This window comes from Caloenas nicobarica, chromosome 19, assembly GCF_036013445.1.
Source record: "Caloenas nicobarica isolate bCalNic1 chromosome 19, bCalNic1.hap1, whole genome shotgun sequence".
NCBI classification, from domain to species: domain Eukaryota; kingdom Metazoa; phylum Chordata; class Aves; order Columbiformes; family Columbidae; genus Caloenas; species Caloenas nicobarica.
The window spans coordinates 8,836,747-8,856,709 of NC_088263.1; the positions used below are offsets into that span (position 1 = coordinate 8,836,747).

At 45.9% G+C, this 19,963-nt stretch overlaps 1 protein-coding gene across 2 annotated transcripts in view; it reads left to right on the forward strand.

Annotated features, from left to right (window-relative positions):
• Window positions 1-19,963, forward strand: part of COL5A1 (collagen type V alpha 1 chain) — a 140,456-nt gene that overhangs the window by 71,808 nt on the left and 48,685 nt on the right. For both annotated transcript variants that reach the window (XM_065648716.1, XM_065648717.1), the window contains exons 10-20: window positions 506-547; window positions 820-882; window positions 6,763-6,837; window positions 8,413-8,505; window positions 11,205-11,261; window positions 11,406-11,459; window positions 12,345-12,398; window positions 13,270-13,323; window positions 15,160-15,213; window positions 16,094-16,147; window positions 17,566-17,610. In XM_065648716.1, the coding sequence (XP_065504788.1) occupies window positions 506-547; window positions 820-882; window positions 6,763-6,837; window positions 8,413-8,505; window positions 11,205-11,261; window positions 11,406-11,459; window positions 12,345-12,398; window positions 13,270-13,323; window positions 15,160-15,213; window positions 16,094-16,147; window positions 17,566-17,610 (645 nt within the window). The remainder of the gene's footprint in view (window positions 1-505; window positions 548-819; window positions 883-6,762; window positions 6,838-8,412; window positions 8,506-11,204; window positions 11,262-11,405; window positions 11,460-12,344; window positions 12,399-13,269; window positions 13,324-15,159; window positions 15,214-16,093; window positions 16,148-17,565; window positions 17,611-19,963) is intronic.

Genomic DNA, 19,963 nt, shown 5'->3' on the forward strand with positions numbered 1-19,963 from the left:
AGAGTAAATCACAGTGTGCAGTCTGCTGAGAAAGTAATTTAAAAAAAAAAAGCACCCTTGCAATTTGATTATTAATTTTTTTTTTTTTTGAAGCTGTTTGGGTCTAGAAACAGCTTCTTCCTGAAGAGGAGCTTTTCTCCCATCCTGTGCCATAAGGCTGGATGCACCCCAGGGTTTGCCCATGAGCCGAGGGAGAAGGGTTGTGGTTTGGAAGGTGACCCTGTGCTTGGTGCTGGGCAAAAGGGCTGTTTTCACATGTTCTGTGTGATGCAAACACACAGTATTTGGATTTTCAAAGGGCGGTGCCTTTTTTTCCTCTGGCAATGGGGACTCAGGAGATGATGTCCAGAGAGAGTGAAAGCCCTTCAGCTCTGGGATGCGCAGACCCAGCAGAAACACCTGAAATGTTTAAGAACCGATAAAGCGTTGGGTTCTCCAGCCCTGTGGCCAAGGTGGCTTTGAGGGTGTGCCTTGCTAATAACTTTTTTTTATTCCTCTTGCCCAGGGCATGCTGGTGGAAGGCCCACCTGGTCCCGAAGGCCCAGCAGTAAGTGGCGGTTTCTCTACACCTTGCTCCGAAGGATGCGCGTGGTCCCCGGGTGCGGGATGCAGGTGGAGGGCTCAGCACGCAGCTGGTCCCAGTCCCTATTGCTTCCATATGCCATGCATGTGTCCTGAGCGCTTCAGGGTTGATTTTTCTGGTGCAAAAACAAACAGAAAGCTCTAATTCTTTTCCTGCTCATTGTACAAATATGTTACAAATAATAACACATTTTCCTTTCGTGGCTTATGGTTTTTTTCCTGTCTTTTCTCTGCTAGGGACTTCCAGGACCCCCAGGACCAACTGGACCTGTGGGCTTAATGGGTGACCCTGGGGAGAGAGTGAGTACCCGTGTTTTTCTCCTTGGGTTGTTTGGTGTGCATGAAGTGGGACTGTGGTGTATCACGGGAGCCCTAAAATACTGCTCATCCTGTAATAGCCATCTTCCCTGAGTCAGCCCCAAAAAGAGCTTATGGTAAGGTTCAGGGCAGCTATTTGCATCCGGGGCAAAGGTGGGGGAACAGTCACACTAGACAAATGCATTAAGCAGTTTTCTCCAGGTTAAAACCAAGTGCAAGGCTGATAAACCCTCTGCTCTCTGTTTGCACCAGTTCCAGTGCAGGAGCAAGGTCATTGCTGTGGGTCTTTATGCTCATTTTGTGTCCCAGGCTGTTCCCGGGGGGAAGGTGCAGCATCTTGCCTTTTCTGTAGGTGGATTATTGGTCTGTTCCAGCGAGCACTGGAGACTGATTTGTGTGCTTTAGCAATGCAGTAACTCAGTGTTTTGCATGTTTGGTTATAATGTCACTTTAAATCAGTTTTGTCCCTAGCAGCGTGTAAACTGCTGCCTGCAGAAGCCTCCAGCTTCGGGGTGGCTCATCGAAGGCAGCTGCTCCCAAGCGCTTTCGTGGACTGTGAATCCAGATCTCACAGTTTAACACCGCACTTTGCTCAGAGTTGCATATTTATTTGTTATTGCTGGGATCAGGAATGGCCTGTGCTTTGGAAGGTGCTGAACTGGAGCCTCAGGTCAGTAAGTGGTGCACAAGCACCATTCCAGCAGCAATCCGTGCACTTGGCAATGCCGAAAATTAAAACCCGCTCTCCAAGCTGATTCTCTGAAATGAGCCTCGTACCAGTACATTCCTTATTTGCTTTTGTTCACCCACAGTTCCAGCCTATTCCCTTTCAGTTTGAAAGGTCTAGGTCTGAAAAGTTTCAGTTTGAAAGGTTCTAGGTCTGAAACCTAGAAGAGTTCACGCAGTACCCTTGAGCAATGCTGGTTTGGGTGATGGAGCAGCAAAATCGGGGCTGTGCTGGCAGGAGAAAAGTGATACCTGTCTCGGTGCAGGGCTGCGGGCTGGTGCTGCAGCATCACGGGGGAACGTGTGTACCAGCCGCCATCTCACATGAGTAAATTCATTGATTTTAGCAAGTTTGCATGAGCAAAACAAACGGAGCTTGGAGCTTGACACCATTTCGGTGCCGCGACGCATGTTGATGTTGAGGGCAGTCAAGTGTGCTTTCAAAATAGGTCCTAGAGATACTGCTCTTTCAGCTGGGGAACGGGCTCCCTGCAGCCCTAACACCAGCCTCCACCTGTGGCTTGTTGTGGGCTGAGGTGTCCTGCAAGTGGTGTTGGCAAAAAAAGGAAAAAAAAAAAGAAAAAAGTGCCTTCAGGTGGGTTTCTGAAGGCAGGCTTGGTTGGAGGGCTGTTTTTCTAGAGTTTCTCCTGGAAAGCACAGGAGGGAGGTGAGCAGTGGTGACACAGGTGACAGGAGGTGTGCCCGGACACACAGCATCCCGCTGCTGTCAGCGCTGTCACCCGGCGAATGCCAAACACCTTTCCAAGGAAGGGAGTTGCTTATCAGCAAAACGCTTCCCTAACCTGATCGCCAAGGTCTGGAGCACGTTTTTCTGTCAGATAAGGAAACTCGTTACCCAGGGCAGGCTCTCGTGCACCAAAGCATCTTCCACCCATCCAACACGTGGTTTCCAGATGGGGAATCATGTCCCATTTGCCTCCTGGGTACCCAGGCAGGATAAGTGGGGGTGACCCAGGCTCTCTGCTTTTGTAAGATTTCTATTCTTATGGCAGATTTTGGTTGGATTCTGCCTGGACAAGGTGGGAAAAAACAGATAACTGTGTTCAAATGGGAAGGTCTGGATAGACAAGGGGTGTTGTGCTGTTCTGATGTGTCTTAGCACAGCTAATTGCTGCAACTGCTGTTACGGATTTGTGTTGTGGCCTTGCTTATATTTTTTTTTTTCGTCTAATTAAGGCTATTCTCTGCCTTGTTGGTCCCCAGGGGCTCTTGGCTGGAGTCTGCTGGCTGCCGCGCTCCCGCACCCCCCCGGAGCATTGCTGTGAAGACCCCCACCTTATTTACACTCCTGGTGTATTTATTGTTTTTTGATGGAACAGTAATAACGGTTCTTGTGGTTGTGACATGATTGAGAACGAGAGGCCCTGACTGTGCTCCATCGATCAGTGCCTGCGAGCTCAGAAAGTCAATAGGCAGCTGTGGGCTCAGCCCGTGGCCGGGAGCCAGGGCCACCTCTCTGAGAGGCTGGTTTAACCCTCGAGACACCACGGTCCTCGTTCATCTGGCGTCCAAAGACCAGGGGAGGGCTCTGCATCTTTACGTGCTGGACTTCAGAGAGGATGGGCAAGCGGAGCAAGGTCCCAGCGGTGTTTTGCATCTTGCTATAGTCTAGGATTAGTCCAAAGAGCTGTGTGGCTTCATTAGGCTTCTGGCGGGTCTTCAACCTGCGTGAGTCCTACGTTTTACCCAGCTTTCTTTTCTTCCCTCGATGTGCTTCTGCTCCACACAATTCCGCTGCCTGGCAGGATGGGTGCTGACCCTGGTGATGAGGGAGTCTGTGTCTCTGCCATTTGTCTGGGCAGATGCAGATGTTTGCTGGCCAGGCTCCTCTTGAACAGCCGCACGAAGCCTCTCAGCACCAGACACGCTGTCCCCAGTGATGTTGCTCCACACCCTGAAATGAAAGGCGGAATTTGCATTCTAGCACAGACGGCACATCCTGCTTTTCCGACTGTCCAGAACAGGATGTAATGCAGCATATTGCACATAGAGGAGCGACGAACTTGCAGAGCCAGGAACTGCAACTGTATTAAAATACTCCTTTTCAATTAGAGCAGCTCCTCTTTTAATTTGTTTATTATTAACCCTGCAAGCAACTCATGAATTTACATGACACATGTGATACAGTGAGGAACAATTCCTGTGCCTGCATCTGATAGAAAGACTTTTTATTTGCAATCAAGCAGGTGCACTGAATTAATATACCAACAATATTCAGCTATGTTAATATTGCCCAACACTCATTTAACTCTGTTTTATTCATCATGTCAGTTTGTTCGTTTATCCCAGTTATTTTACATTGTGCAGAAGAGCTTGCGTCACCAGCAAAGCTGCAGAGCAGCCTGTTTGTGGGAGGTTTCGGAGGATTCATCGCAGGGAGGGCGGTTTAGGATGACTTAGGCAGGTTTCTTCAAGCAGTGGGAAGAAGGAAATATGGCACTTAAGAGACTTTCATGGGTACTCCAGACTGGAATAAAGAAAGTGGGGAAAATGTGCTCCTTTGAAGGAAATGAGCTGCAGCATCAGAGCAAACTGCAGCTCTGTCACCGACCCCGCTGTGTGTTGGAAATCTGGGGTGTCTGGGTGCTCTGGGTTTGATCGGGCTGTCTCGAGGGGAGGCTGGTCACAAAACCATTGCTACATCTTCCAAGGCTGTGCAGTCATTGTGTCCCATCGGACTTATTCCCACTGAGTCCAGCTTTGTATCTCCAAAGCATAAAAGGTCCCTGAATTCCTTGTTGGGGTTCTGAAAGGCTCGATGCTCTCAGGGTGCCCTGTTTTCCATCAGATGGCAAACACTGCCTTATGTAGAAGATACCAAATACTGCAAGAAAGATCTTCTGTTCTGTAATTCTCTGACCAGGACTGAAAATGGTGAAAAAAACAATCCTAGGGAGGCAATTAAAGGCAAATGTTGAGGCTCAGCACTGTGGGCTGCTAGGCACCACCCTGTCCCTGGCTGCTGCTCGAGGAGCCCGAACCCTAAAACACCAAGATTTCAGTTTAAACATTCCCTTGAAATAGTGCATTAGCGTTTGCACTCAGCGTAGCGTTTTAGAGCACTGCACCAAATGAAAGTTGAAGTCCCCCATCCCTGGCTGCTATATATCAGCAAATCTCTATTTACATAATAAGTGTGACACAGATTTACACCAACTGCGAGTCGGGTGTGCTGCATTTCTTAAAGGCATTCATGAATTTAAATTTACAAAGTGCTTTATGGGCTTGATTTTCCTCCAGACCATTGCCCCCTGCTGCTCCACCCCACAAGGAAAAGACCTCCCATGCCCAACCTGAAACAAAAAGAGGCGTTTATGGGTAAAAACATTGCATCAACATTTGTCAGGCAGAGTACACACTGAGAGATAAACAAGCTCATTCCCGATCCATCATATGCAGGACCAGAGTTAAAGGAGAAGAGAAGGAAGAAAGAAAGTTTATTATATAAAATGACTCTGGCGTAAATTATTTATTGTGCTTCTGCTCCAACAGATGGAACTGCCCCCTGCACCTCATCAGCAGAGTCAGGGACTCCGGTGTCAGCCAGGCTGAGTAAACAGCATGAATGTAACATCATGAGCTTGTCTTGAAAAATAGATGGGCTGGTGTGTTATGCAGTCTCCCTTCAGCACTGAGGGAGCTGCTTGTGTTGTGTTTTTATTTTATTTTATTTTTTCTGATAAATCGCCGGCTGCAGCGCTGGGAGCAGCGTTGTTATTCTGGGCCGGTCGTGGTGCAGCCCTCGGCTCTGCCCTGTAATTGTGGTGCTGGTCCGGCCAGAGCGATGCTGGGGCAGGGTGGAGCAGAGAGAGCTCTCAACCCCAGCCCTGGTGCTGGGCTCTAATTTAGTGCTCGAAGCTTTGGATCTAATGTTTTGGGTTTCTTTTTAAGAGGGAGATGACAAGGGAAATGTTAAGTTGAACTTGGTACAGAGGGAATGGAGGAAAAGAGAACAAAGAGATGTGAGAGACACAAAGGGATGCACTAAGGTCTTGCCGGCAGACAGCGGGGCAAGGATGACGTATTAAGTGGGGTTTTTGTTATATGCTTTGATTTTTAGGGACTCTGTTACCTATTTCTCCTTCTTTCCCACCTTTATCCACCTCCCTTTGCCTTGTGGGATGAGCATCTGACTTTCTGGGACAAGATCTGGCTCTTCTGTGTCCCTTGTAGCGTGTCCATATGCATCTGTGACTTGTGGCCGGGTTTTATTTTCACTTGCATTTGGTGTCTATATGGGCTGGAGGGCTCTGAGCAGGTTGAAGAGAGTAAGAACTAATATAGGTGTTTGTTGCCTGCCCTTCCAAGAGCTTTGTTTCTCTGCAGATGGGTTTATTATTATCACGGTTGGATGTCACCCTCGTTTGTGTGTAGGATTTCTGGATGGCTGTGCAAATTTGGGTTGACTTAAACTTTTTGCGAAGTACGCAGTTGGGAATACAAATAACCTATCGTCTGTCTTAAGAAAATTGCCATATTTGATTATTTATAGCTTCATCAATATATCTTTTACTGCATACTTGTTTCTTTAGTACAAGTTAAAGAGACTCAACTGATGTTAATCAGCACAGCTCCGTTGAGATCCTCAGAGTTTTGCTGATTTACAGCTACTGACGGGGTCATTCCATTGTAGATGAAAGTAGCCTCATAGGATTAAAAAAAAAAGACAGAAGAGAGAAAAATTGAGTGACCCAGATGACTAAACATGTACAGAAATGCATTTATCTTTCCACATTTCTATCTCACTGACCTGAGTTATGACGTTTCATATACTTTTTTAATGGGTTTGAGCAGACCTAACTAAACATTGATTCCATTGACTTGGAACATTGCAGAGACTTTTGTTGCTCACTCAAAAATTGTATGTGGCAGACCCTGGAAATATGGGGGCCAGGATTTAAGAAGAGGGAATGACTAAGAGAATTTCTGTCTGCTTACAGATGTGCTGCTTCTACAAAATTTGTCATAGAGTTTGGATGTCTACATGCTCAGTGCGTGCCTGTCAAGATAGGGAGTCCTTTGTATCATGATAATGCCTTTACAGCCATGACTACTTATGTATGGGCATGACTAAAATGACACTACAGAAGTTTATTTTTATTTCTTCTTCTTTAGGGACCACCTGGCCGCCCAGGTCTTCCAGGAGCAGATGGTTTACCAGGACCACCAGGGACAATGCTTATGTTGCCTGTAAGTACCGGCATAATTAAAAAAGCATTTAAATGAGTTGGGCTTCTTGGCTTTGCTACTTCTTAGTGCTTGTTCCTGTAGAAGTTTTCCGTCTCTTTTACACCAAGGACACATTTTCCTTGGTATGAAAGATGGATCCAGATGGTTCCCCTTGTAAATTTACTTTTTGCAAAGCACTATAACTTCTTTACTGGTCAAAAGCACAGAGCAGCTAGGTTTAAATTTCCAGAAACAATGAATAAGCTTAAATACTTCAGGCTGGGCATGGTGTCAGAGGGTGAAAGTCATGAAGAAGCAAGTGAAGACACCTCTAAGGGCCCAATTTCCAAGCAGAACCCTCCCTCCTAAGGTGAGGAGCCTCTTAACAGTTCTTCAAAGTAGATGCCAAAATTGTAAGTACCTGAATGAACTGGTCTCTTTTGATGACCAGTGGTTAATTTGCATTGTTTTTCTGTCGTACATGAAGCTAGTGAGTGCCAAGTCGTCCTTCTTGGTCCTAGGATGCTAAAGAAATGGTTGTTTCTTGTGTCTGCTTTGATGTGAGAAAACCTTAAGGAAACCAGCTACTGAAAATAAGTGGTTAGGTACCAAAGGGAGAGTCTTTAGTGAAAAACCGCAGCAGTCTTGTGCGGGCTCCAGATACTTGTGGATGATACTTGTGTAGGTTACTGGCAGGGTGCCCAGGACAACCTGGGCCAAGCGCTCAACATGGAGCTCAGCTGGCCATTACCATACACTTGCTGGCCCCTACAGTAACCAACCGTAGGCCTATAAATTGCATCTCCTTGAATCTGCTTGCCAAGTTCATGTGGTCACATACCTAGTGCCAGCCAAGCGAAATGCAGAGGTGAGATGGAGGCGAGAGACATCCAAGTAGGTTTCTGCAGCCTGGAGAGTCCTCCTTGGAAAATACCAAAGACACATGCAATTAAGGCAAGAGAAGAATGTGTGTCCTGGAGAGTCGGCATGTAGCTCTTGGGGGTGGAAGAGGCAGAAGAAAACATTAAACTCCTTCCCTTTCAAGTCTGGAAAAATAAGAAGTTAGTGTCTGTTTGGTTTGGTTTTGTTTTGTTTTAAATCCTTTGTGTGCGGAAAGATCCCGGCTTGAACAAGAGGTCAAACTCTGTTTTTTGAAGCAGACTACCACACTTGAGCAATGCAGCCTTTGTCCCGTGGCAAACAGGCAGCTACCACCAAATAACCTGATACAACCCCATCTCCAGGGGTCTCCTGGCCAACAGCATCTGCATGGGGAATATCAACCTTGTGAGAACTTTGCATTTGGTTTTGAACGGCATCATGTGAGGTCCTTACAGTTCAGAGCCTACAATCCCAATTATTGTGCATTGCTTCGGACTGGCAGAATTTGCTGTGCTGGGTATGGACATGGGAAACTGTTGGCTTGTGCCCATGAGCTGGGTGACCCGAGAGCACCGTGGCTAATGGGATGGTCTAGCAGGACAGCGATGGGGTTGGGTCAGTCATGCTGAACAGAGCTCTTTAGGAGTCAGGCTAGCGTGACGATGGAGGGACGGCAACCCTGTGACCTGCTTTTCTCTATCTCATTTCCATCAGTTCCGCTTTAGTGGAGGAGGAGATGCTGGCTCTAAAGGACCTCTCGTTTCAGCCCAGGAGGCCCAAGCCCAAGCCATCCTGCAGCAGGCCAGGGTAAGTGAAGGGTGGTGGGGATGTAGCAGGTACCTGTGGAAGTGGACCAGAATAAATGTGTCAGAGGAGATGGCTCCATACTTGCACCATCCATGGTGCTGGTGGTGGTAACAGCCTCTCATCTGAGATGCATTTGCTGCCTGACTTGAGGTGATGATATCTGGATGACTTGGCCTTTTACTAATGGTCAGGAACAGGCCAGGCCCGAAAATTTTAAATTTAAACGCTTTTAAATTTCCTACAGACTTTGGACCAGGTCTGCTGGTGCCAGTAGAAATAGGCCTGTTGGCTTCAGTAGTGTTTGCTGTTTATCTGGTTGTATGAACAGTTTGGGTATGTGCTGCAGGGACTTTCTTTTGTTCGGTTTTTCCAGTAAATTATAATAATTAAATGCATGTCACAGATGTAAGCTGTTCCCAGCTCCACAAACCTTAGCAGGCAGACTGCAATTTCCTTTCACGTATTTATTTGGAAATACACGACACATATCCATGCAACCTTTTTCTCCTCGGCTGACCTTATTGATTAATGATCAAATAATCCCCAGCAGAGTTTATTATGTAGGCTCAGTGGTGAAATGAGATCGGCTGTGCATGTTTCCAGTACAACTCCTGTTCCCTGGCTAGATGAATTCCTTAGTCTACAAGGCTTCATATTCATCTGTTCAAAATAAAACTTAGTTTCTGTCCAGTACAGCTTTTAATTTTTTCTTCCAGGAGTGCTTGTGTGAAGTTACATTTGATCATTGACATGTCGAATGCAGAGATGCAAGAGGCACAAATACAGCCAACGGGAACACGTTGGGGCCCCACAAACACCCTCCTGCTGCGATTGCCCCAGTCTTGCCCAAGAGGGACCAAATTTGGGCTGTAACCACACCCTTGCAGAAAATACAAGCGAATTTAGGGAGGCGTTTTGCAGCTTTGGGCACATTGCCCCTCTCCTTGCCAAATGCAATCATCCAGCTGTGCTCTGGAGCCCACATCTGTCTGCAGCTGGGCTGAGTTGCTCGGACACGGCCAGTCAGTTATTCAGAGCTGTTGGCAGTTGCTTTAGCACAGACTTTTTGGGCGATTCTGCTGAAACGGGCTAAAAAGCAATTCATTTAACCCTGAAACGAAAGAAAGTCCATTGGGGTCTCCACCCAGCTGGGTGGCACATGCTCCTTTTGGGTTCATAATGAAGGAGTTTGGCTCAGCCTGGGCTATTGTGTTTTCCATCCAACTCCTCTTTCATACAGGAGTTTGATATTATACATATTCAGGTAGAGAACAGGGCTCTGATGCTACCAGCCGCTGCATTTTCCTGTCCATTAACCTTGTGCTGAGAATAATGTGGGTGGATTAGGTTTGTGGTGTTACCTTGTCGGTCTTAATTTCAAGGCTGCCTACAGTTAGTTCCATCAGCATTTTATTTTGCTGGGAAATAGGGGTTTTGACCAGATGAACATTTCGTGAGAAGCATCTGCTTTCTCAGACTCTCTGGTTTTTCTGGTTTGGTTCTTTTTTTTTTCTGCCTGTTGAAAATCGTGACTGTTATGGAAAAACAAAGAACCTCCCATCGCTCAAATTCCCTTTTCTCTCTTTTTTTTTGTTTTTTTTAATGTTCCATTTTGAGGAAAAAATTAAAAACCAAACAAATCCTGGGTGACTTTTGGGCTGTGGATGAAAAGTTGAATATTTCCATAATGGTAAAAAGTCGATTTCTTGGTTAACTTCAACATATCGTCAGACAATTTTAGCTGAAAAGTCTGATACTAGAGCAAAAAGGGAAATAAATGACTTGTTCTTTTTGCGCAGAAGTTACAGGATATGGCAGGAATGGAAAAGGAGTCCTGCAGGGGAGAGAATATCTTCTTTCCTTTTTTTAGGTTTTGTTTTTCTTGTTATCGCTGTTGTTAGTTACATTATTAGCTTGATTTATTCCCTTAAAATTGGCTATTGTTACACGCCGAACATTGTCCCAGTCAGCAGTGTTTCAGAGCAGCTCCCTTTTAATGGGGTGTTGTAAAAAGATGCCACATAATCTAGCATTTGTGAAATATTTATGCTATTCCAAGTGCAATCATGGGTAGATTTTAATTACTGGAGTACACAGATAATTACAACTCTTTTAAAGTGTTGAATTGTCACGAGGGAACAAATTGTCCGAGTGATGTTTTAAAGTGTGTGGACCCAGCCCCATTACCCACCATGGAAATTACTGACTTGGTTACGTGACTACTTAATTATTGAGCTAAAAGCTCCCTGTTGTGAATGGAATTGTTGTTCCGTTTGCAGGATTTTAAATATTAACCAAAAAAGAAGGAAAAAATTCCTCCAAAATCGAGCTACTAGGATCATGACGAAAATTCATCTTAAACTGAACTGGGATTGTAAAGATATGTGAGCAAACCCCTGTAGCCTGCTTGGGCAAAGTTTCGTTGTATGCTTTCAATAATTTATTACTAAAAGCGTTCATTTAATTCTGTCTGCATATAACGATGGAAAAGGGGATCTGACCTGCAGAGGGAGATTCTGACCTGGTGTAAATGCAGGTGACTCCTCGCCCCCCTGTCTGTGTCTATATGCATCTATATAGTTATGGGCACAGAGCAGAGTGTAGGATGCCTACGGGTGGTGGCACCGTGGTGGCTTTGTCCCGTCGCAGGAATGAAGCAAAGACACCGACTGAGCAGCGTTTCTGTCTCTCTGTTGCAGCTGGCGCTGAGGGGACCGGCGGGTCCGATGGGTCTGACGGGGCGGCCGGGCCCCATGGTAAGTGAACGGGCAAGGACGGACGGAGCAGGCCCAGCGCGGATGGTTACCCGCATGAGTGGCTCTTTTAGCATGGTTGGAATCTTCCCTCTGGCTCTGCCGTAGGAAAAAAAAAAATAAATAAATCATGTTTTCTGTCTAAAGGGACCCCCAGGCAGTGGTGGACTAAAGGGTGAAGCTGGAGAAATGGGACCTCAGGTGAGTATGGGCAAGGTAGGAGGCTGGGGGGACAAGGGGTGATGGTTTTAAACTAAAGGAGGGGAGATTCAGGCCAGACACGAAGAAGAAATTTTTTGCAATGAGGGTGGTGAGAGCCTGGCCCAGGTTGGCCAGAGAGGTGGTGGCTGAACCATCCCTGGAGACATCCCAGGCCAGGCTGGACGGGGCTCTGAGCAACCTGAGCTGGTGCAGATGTCCCTGCTCATGGCAGGGGGGCACTGGGGGGGCTGGAACGTCCCTTCAACCCAAACTGTTCTGTGATTCTATGAAACGACGTTGTGGAGCAGCCAGTCCTGCATTAGAGGCTGCTGTGAAGGAGCGATTTCAGTAACCCAATGCCAGCTGAAAGTAGGAAGGTGTGGGAACATCTGGTTTGCATATAAATGTCCCTTCCAAGTATCCAAATGCAGACTCAAGACATAATTTGAAGCCAATAGTGTAAAATTCTGCAGGTGGTAGTCCTTCCCTGCAGATATCCTGTAAATACAAGATGGGTTGGAGTGTGGGGAGCTCACTAATGCTCAGGAAATTGTTCTTCCAAGCCGTAAATCATGCATTATAGGAAAATTCCCATTTTTATAGTGGCGGGGAAAGTGATTTGTCTCCACCATGTGGAGCTGCTTGCAGGGCAAAATCTTCCTTGTGGCTAAACGTGTGCAATTGCCATCTGGAGATGCTCAGTCCTGAGCCTTTTCTGTGTATTTTGGACCATGGGCTCTGCTCGTGGGCTTCACATCCCATTTTGTAGCCCTGGTGACCCAGACAGCCCCAGCAGCGGCTGATCTGCGATGCCAGCGGGCGCCGGGTCCGTCTGTCCTGCCTTTTGGTGATGGCTTTTTTTCCCCTGTCCTCGATGCCTTGCAGGGTCCACGAGGCATCCAAGGTCCTCCCGGTCCGGCAGGAAAACCAGGCCGCAGGGTGAGTGTCCTGGGAGCTGCGCTGACGACTGAATTATCTACAGTTTCTCCTCGAAATTGTTTCTGCTGCCAAATGGTTTCTGAGCGCCGAGGACGTTGCGCAAGAGCGGGCGGGCAGCCAGCCGGTGGCTTGTCCAGGACCTCTCCGTCCATCTGGGCAGACACAAATGAGGATGGGAGTTAAAGCCGGGTGGCGTGGGGACAACTGCAAATCCACGCTTTTGTCCGCTTCCCACTCTTTTGTCTTTTTTTTTTTTTTTTTTTTTTTTTTTCCTCTGTGACATTGAGGTTGTAGCTGCATAAACGCCCTGGGCTGGTTTGGACAGTCCCCAAGTCTCAGTAGTACGTGAGGAGGATTCAGTCCCCAGAGAGTTTCTGGAGCTGGTATAAATTGTGCTCACTTGCTCTCTCAACATCGCCGATGCTGCTTTTTATTTTACACCATCCTCTGGCTCATAGTAATTCGTCTTGCCAGAAGAAGGAATGAGAAAGTCCTTTGTGTGACCCACTTCTGGCTTTCTTAAAAAAAAAAAAAAATTATCTCATTTCAATTTGCAGACATCGTCATTAGCGTATCTTCAAATGTGCTGGAAGATAATTATTTCAAATTAAAATCAGTGACCGTGTCCCAGCATCACATGTAGTGAAGTATTTTCTCTGCCGTTTGTCTCACACCCCTCATTAGCACCAGGCTGAGCCTGGGATGCTGCTTCAAAAACAAACCAGCGTTTTTTTCCCTCGCCAAGGGAAGCCGCTCCCCAGCCACCGAGCTCCGACTTAAATAAAACTTCACTCAGCCGCGGACCAAAGAGCAGATGTCTCTGCGGTGCCGCCTTACCCTTTGTATTTGACTTTGCTTCTCTCTGTTGCAGGGACGAGCTGGCAGTGACGGTGCCCGGGGAATGCCAGGCCAGACAGGACCAAAGGTAGCACCACGTATTTATGTGCTTTTGGGATCTGCATCTGCTTTTTAGCAGGGCGTGAACTGAGGGATCTTTGGCAGAAGGAGCCCACCTTGCTTGGAGGGGGTCGTTGAAATGGTCCACCGACTCCTGTGAAATCACGGGCTCCGTGTTTAAGAGAGGGAAATTAAACACACACCTAGAAGGCAGAATAGCAATCCTTTTTTTTTTTTTTTAATGCAATTTTTTTTAATTGCTGGATTCTCTTAAGAATTAAATATGCTCCCTCGGCTGCAGTTGTAGAACAAATACTTTGGAATCCCAATTATGAAAAACAAACATGAATGAGCAGTTAGAAATGTCCTGAAATATAACTACCAAAAAAAAAAAAAAACCTATTAACTGGGTGAGGAAATGTAGAAGGTGTGGCGAGGAATTTTAATGCCCTTTATTTTTATTTGAAACAAAATCCCTTCATTAAGCTGTGATCTGCTGGTATTATCAAGCAAGAAAGAAGCTGTTCCACTGAAATTGAATGCAGAGAAAGTTTGCTCGGGGAATCATGTATTAGAAGGTTTAAGTACTTTATTATGTAGATACTTAGAGCTGGAATAGATGGGGAGTTTTGATACAGAGACAGGAGACTGCAAATCATTTATCCAGTAAAGTGCTTTAATGAGTGTCGACTGCCCTCAAAGGAGCAGATGCCAGGAAAGAAGTGAAAACAGAATAATGAGCAGCGCTGGAAAGGAGGAGGAGATTTGCTGTGAGCAGAGACAGAGCAATGCCAAAAGGAAAGAGCTGCAGGTTGCCCTGGGTGCACCATGGCCAGGCTGGTCCGTCCTCTGAGCCGCTCAGGTGCAACTGACTTTCCTTTCCTTGCTAATAGGGAAAGGATTTATGCAAGGGAGGAGCTGGTACTATTTTCACATGCCATTAGAATGTGAAAATACAAGCGGCTTCACCTCTTTACGGAGAAAAAAGGACTTTTCTATCTGCTGGGTGGTGCCTGCTGCCTTCTGCCCTGGGTGTTAGGAGACGGTGTCACCCACCACTTGCAAACTCCCCTGTGTCTTCTCTCCTGTCCAAAGAGTTGGGAATTTTGGGAAAAGGCCATTTGTGTGTGTTCCTGTCCTTGTTTACCCCCAGAACACAGGGGACTGGCACAGGGCACAAGTTCAGAGAGGAGAAACTATTGCAGCTTGCCACGGTTCACCGTGAGCTCTCCACTTACACCCCTTTCCCAATACCCTTAAGCATCCATGTGAAGTCACCAAATTTACCAGCTGATGACATTGTTTTCAGGTCAAAAGAGGTGTGTCTTCTGACCTTGACTTCATTAAGACGGTTTCCAGAATTTATTTGTATAGGTATTTGTTTCCTTGGACTGTCCAGGAGGGTTAAAAGGGTGTATGGGATGGATTGTAGTAAAGCTCAAGGTCGTGTTTGGAAACCTGTTGGCAGGTGTGGGAGTGCTAGTGTCCAATTTGCTTACCAGTGGATTGCCATTTGTAATTCTATGGAATAACAAAAAAAAAAAAAAAAAAAAGTGGACTAGAAGAACCTGTCCAGAAGGGAGATGCTTTAAATAATGGAGAAATCACCCAGAGAAGCTCTGAAATCCACATGGAAAAAACATTTAAAACTGTAGGTGCTGAGGGAAGAGGGGAAGAATTAAAAGTACTTTGAGCTTTTTTTCTTTTTTAAATCTGTGACTCTGAAATCATCACTGGTCTGATGGGAGGTGAGGGCTTAATGTCTGAGGGAGAAAACTGATCCTTCCTTGACACAGAAAGGAAACAAATTGGGAAGTTATTCAACAGCAGGTGGAAATGTGTACTAAACTGTTTTTTCTTGTAGGGTGACCGAGGGTTTGATGGCTTGGCTGGTTTGCCTGGTGAGAAGGGAAATAGAGTAAGTTACCTTGCACTTGGCTTTTGGCCACTGTCTGTAATGAAACGCTGGCAGGAGGAGATGCTGGGATGAGGGCACCTATTGCTGGGGATGAGCCACAATGGTCCGGTTAGGAGACGATGAGTAAGAGCATATGGGGTGTTAGAGCATCCCTCCCAGGATCAGCATCCACATCCTGGGAAGCTGCAAGAACCTTCTGGGATTGCTTGAAATTGGAGAAGAAAAAAAAAAATCACTTTAATAAAATGCAGACTAAAAAATAAAGCAAGAAGCAAAACCTGCTTTTAGACAGGGCAGTCATGGATGGAAATTGCCAAAAACATAATGGGATTCTTCTCTTTGCTTTATAATTAAACAATGGGGAAAAATGTCAGAAGTGTGTTATTTTGGCAGGCTGTTCATGCCTCCCCTCCCTGGAGAGTGCAGCCATTGCTTTGTAAGGCAGGGGAGTGTTTGAACAGCGGAGATTACATCGTGATTACAAGCTGCACAGGAAAGGGAGGACGGTGCCTGAGAGAGATGCTTAATCAGCTAGAAATGGAACAGCATGCCTTGGGTAAAGCAATAACTGTGTGCAGAGCCCCAGCTCTCTCCTGAAGGAGCTACAGCACCTGCTCAGTTCCCAGACCCTGGCTGAACTGGTACCAGTAAATCCCATGAGCTCTGGCCCCTGGAGGACGTTGGTCTGTTGGTGCTGGAGCCCTGAGCAGGCGGAGAAGGACTGAGCCCAGAGGGGGAACCGAGATGGTACAAGCACCTTCAGCACACGGTGCAGACAGAAAAATCAAGCCCGTTGTTTGGTTTATCAATATCCGCCCAATGTTTTCCATTGCCAGAGCCTGTCTGCCTTCTCTGAAGCTTTTTCTGCATTTCTTTATAGGGTGAGCCGGGCCCCCATGGACCCCCAGGGGCACCTGGAGAGGATGGGGAGAGGGTAAGTTTATCTCTGGATTCGGCAATCATTTGAATTCATAACGAACTCCTGTACGCAAGAAGCAGACACAATATCGGCCAGAGACAGGGCAAGAGAGCCAGAGCATGAGCACCGGTGTGTCGTCTGCTGCCGGTCCTCGTGTTCCAGGGATGCTGCAGTGGCCACGGTGAGAGGGAAGGAGAGCAAAGAGATGGGGATAAAAGCGAAAAGAAGACTCTGTTTTTAAAGATCTGGTCAGAAAACTCAGATTTTGTTAAAAGAAAAAAAACCTAAAGAAAAACATCCATCCTCTAGGTCAGCAAACTATCACTTCTAATTTTCCAAGGTCCAATAAATTGCAGTAGGACTTGGGGAACAGAAGTTCCAGACAGACCTGGGAATCAAAGATTAAATTGTTTACTTCTCCTTCCACACCGTTTAGTCAATAGTCGAAGGCCTTTAGCAAAGCTTAAACTAGCAATGACAGGTCTAGAGCGGCTGGTTTAGGAGCAGAGGTTGAAAATGCTGAATCTGTCGCTGCGAGGAGCATGTGGTTCAATTGGAGGGGTGAGAACAGATTTCCCAGGCTCTAATCCCCTTCCACGATGTTTTCTTTCCACCTATGGCTATTTGTTTCCTCTGTAAAGCACAGATAATAACACCTTCCTCACCACGAGGTTGTGAGGATTAATTAATTGAGCTGTAAAGTGCTTTGAAGTTGAAAAGACCAAACCTGTATCTTGCGGGGGAAGAGCAAGTGTCTTTAATCCTAAAGAGAAAAAGAAACCAGTCGAGGTGTGTGAGGAGAAAAGCTCGGAGGGGATAACTGGGAAGAGGAGCATGAATTTTAGGAGAAGAGGAAGGTTTACAAGGGCTGGCTGCTGGGATTGATTTCCTAAGAGGGAGCCTCAGGTTTTGGCTGATTTAAAAGCAACTCAAGGGAAGCAGTGTCTAAAACTTTGAGGAATCAGTGGGGCATCAGCAGGAGATGGGAGCAGAGAAGTGAAGAATTTCCCCTTTGCTGCCTCTGGTTTATCTGAGCAGCCCTAATTTGGGTAAATCCCATTCCCAGGGCAGCACTCCCACAGTGGATTCCCATTCAGTTTGGTACTAAATCTTGTGGTTATTGTTTTACATTCCCTGAATTGTTTCTATAATATCTTGTCTATTAGCAAAATCCATCTTGGTAAACATCGACATGAATTATGAAGTATCCTTACAGCATTTCTAATCCTCGGTAAATTCTACACACGCAGTATTAGTCTCCAGGCTTACGAGGTCTTCCTTCTGCACGGCTACCCTTTTATTACTCCAGGGAAGCTGGTTTGCTGTGTGATTATTATTTAACAAGAACGAAACACCTGTGATGTGACTGAAATATAACTGGTTTGTTCTGTCTCTTTTGCTGCTTCTCTCTCTGCACCTTTGCTGCTGAGCAGGGAGATGATGGAGAAGTTGGACCCAGAGGTTTACCTGGAGAACCTGTGAGTACCTCCTGCTTTGGCTCGATTTACAGCAGCACCGCTTTGGGCAAGGTCTTGATATGATAACAGTGGTTTAGGGGTCCCGTGGGGCAGTTTTTCTGGTGCTAAACAGGATGCCTGAGGTCCTGCAGGGACTGAGCTTCTCGTGCTGGAAGATCCATGTGAACAGTTCAGACAGTTATCTTTGCTATAACAACTCTGCTTTCTGGGGGTTTTTTTGTTTGGTTTATTTTTTGTTTTTTTTTTTCCTTAATGAGCAAAATTTTCATTGATTTTTGATTGCTCCCTGGCTAGCATTTGAAATTTAAACCTGATAATTTTAAATTGAAGCTTAGCTTAGATTGGTCTCATACCTTTCCGCATGTATCCTTTCTGATATGTTATTTAGGATTCAGGTAAGTAGGCTGGGGTAGAAATTATGCATGGTAAACGTATGTGAAATACAGGTTTTTTGAGTGTTCGTGGCAAATTCCAGTGAGAAATGGTTTTATCTGCTATTGCCCGGGCAATGGCAGCAATTAGCCATGCAGTTTGCTCACCCTCCTGCTTGGTTTTGTGCAGCGTGAATGATCTCGTTTAAATCTCCGGATGAAATCCTGGCAGGATTAAGCTCAAGGGGACACTTGTCCTGACTTCAGGGGGGTCAATATTCTGTTCACAGTGCACAAAACTTCATCAGTCTGCAGAATTTGTCAGTGTTTGGGCCTCCACGTGCTGCTGACACGGAGCAGCTGAACCAGCACTAGCGAGGGAGGGAGTTCCTGGTCCCAATAAGGTTAAAAGGAGATGCTTGTTGTGTTGAGCAAAAATCTCCTGGTCAACCCAAAGAAATGTTTTCAGGGAGCGTTCCACTGAAAAGAAACAGTTGGGTTGACAAATTTGAGACTCTGAAAGCATTTTTTTTCCCCAATAGCGAGTATTTTTTACTTCATTGGCAATGGTAACTCTGCTTCTGGCTGTCCGTAGGTTTTTGTGTGTAGTACAGTTGTTGGCTGCTTATTTAATCCAAAATGCATTTCCTTTGTTATGAAAAGAACATTAACTCTCCATTATTTACCATCGGCTTTGCTTTCAAAATGTCTTATTTTGTTGTTCTAAGGCCCAGCGTGGTGGCCCGAGGGTAATTGATGGGAACTGTTGGACACACTTCATGTGAGAAAGGGAAGGGTTGGCATTTACGGACTCGCTGGAACTAAATTATAGACGAGATGTCTGATTAACTTCTGGAAAAGATTAATCAACCCAGCTATCTCCTTAGCACATGTCTAAGCAATAACTTATGGGTTATTAACTTCTTAAAAGCGTTTATGTGCTCAGGTAACACAGTACCAAAAGAGGAACTTAACTGATGATAATGCATGCAGGGAGGTTTATTTTTATTTCAGCAACACAAGTAAAAATATCTGTGATAGCCAGAGGAAAGGTTTAAATTGCATTCCAGGAAACTTTCTGGTATAAATATATACAATTTAAATCTGTATGTTTGCCTCTTTCTCTGCCCCGAGCCAAAAGAAGGTCTTACCAAATTTAATGGTAACTGAAACTAGTGGTGGGATTTAAAATTGTCTTTCTCTTCGTCCTGCTCCATTTCCTTCCAGTTCCCATCGCCAGTTGATCCAAGCGGAGTTTCTGCTCTGCTGGGGCTCAGCGTGCGGAGCTGCTGCCCGCGAAGGTCTCCGGTGGCTGGGACAGACCACCCGGTCCCTGCATCCAGTTTGTGCTGCAAACTGCTTTTCTTTTGCAGGATCAAAAATCCCACAGCCTCCAAGATCAGACACGTTCTTAATGTCTCCTATTTTATCCTGTAGCATATTTCATTTTAATTCCTCTGTCTTCTCTGCATCATAATAAAGGGATATATAATATTTGGGCAGACATATAAAACCACCTACCAATCAAGGACAATTGAATGGTGAACAAGCACCATCCTTATTAATACCTAGAGCTCCCCTACAGTCCCTAATTAAAGAAAGAGCTTGCGCTTAAAAGAGGAGCTTTCAGATCTGCAGCTGAGCACACCCAAGACCCCCCATCTCTTCTCTTTTGCTACAAACCCAAGGCTCAAGGTAGAGACGGTGCCAGGGTGTAACTTGCAAATTAAATACAATTCTCCTGCCGTGTCTCTGCTCATCCAGTGTGATGCTCCAATCCTGCCAATGTCCCTGGACATATTATGCAAGGTTAAATCTGGTGAGAAAGCTAGAAATGGAAAGAAAACACCATGATACCAGAAGTCCTGACTGGTTAAGGTTTAAGAACCAAATGCCATTGAAAATATATATTTATGCTGCAGGCTGAAAACCTTTTTCAGCTTTGTGGAGTTCTGTAGGTCATCAACGATAAACATTACATC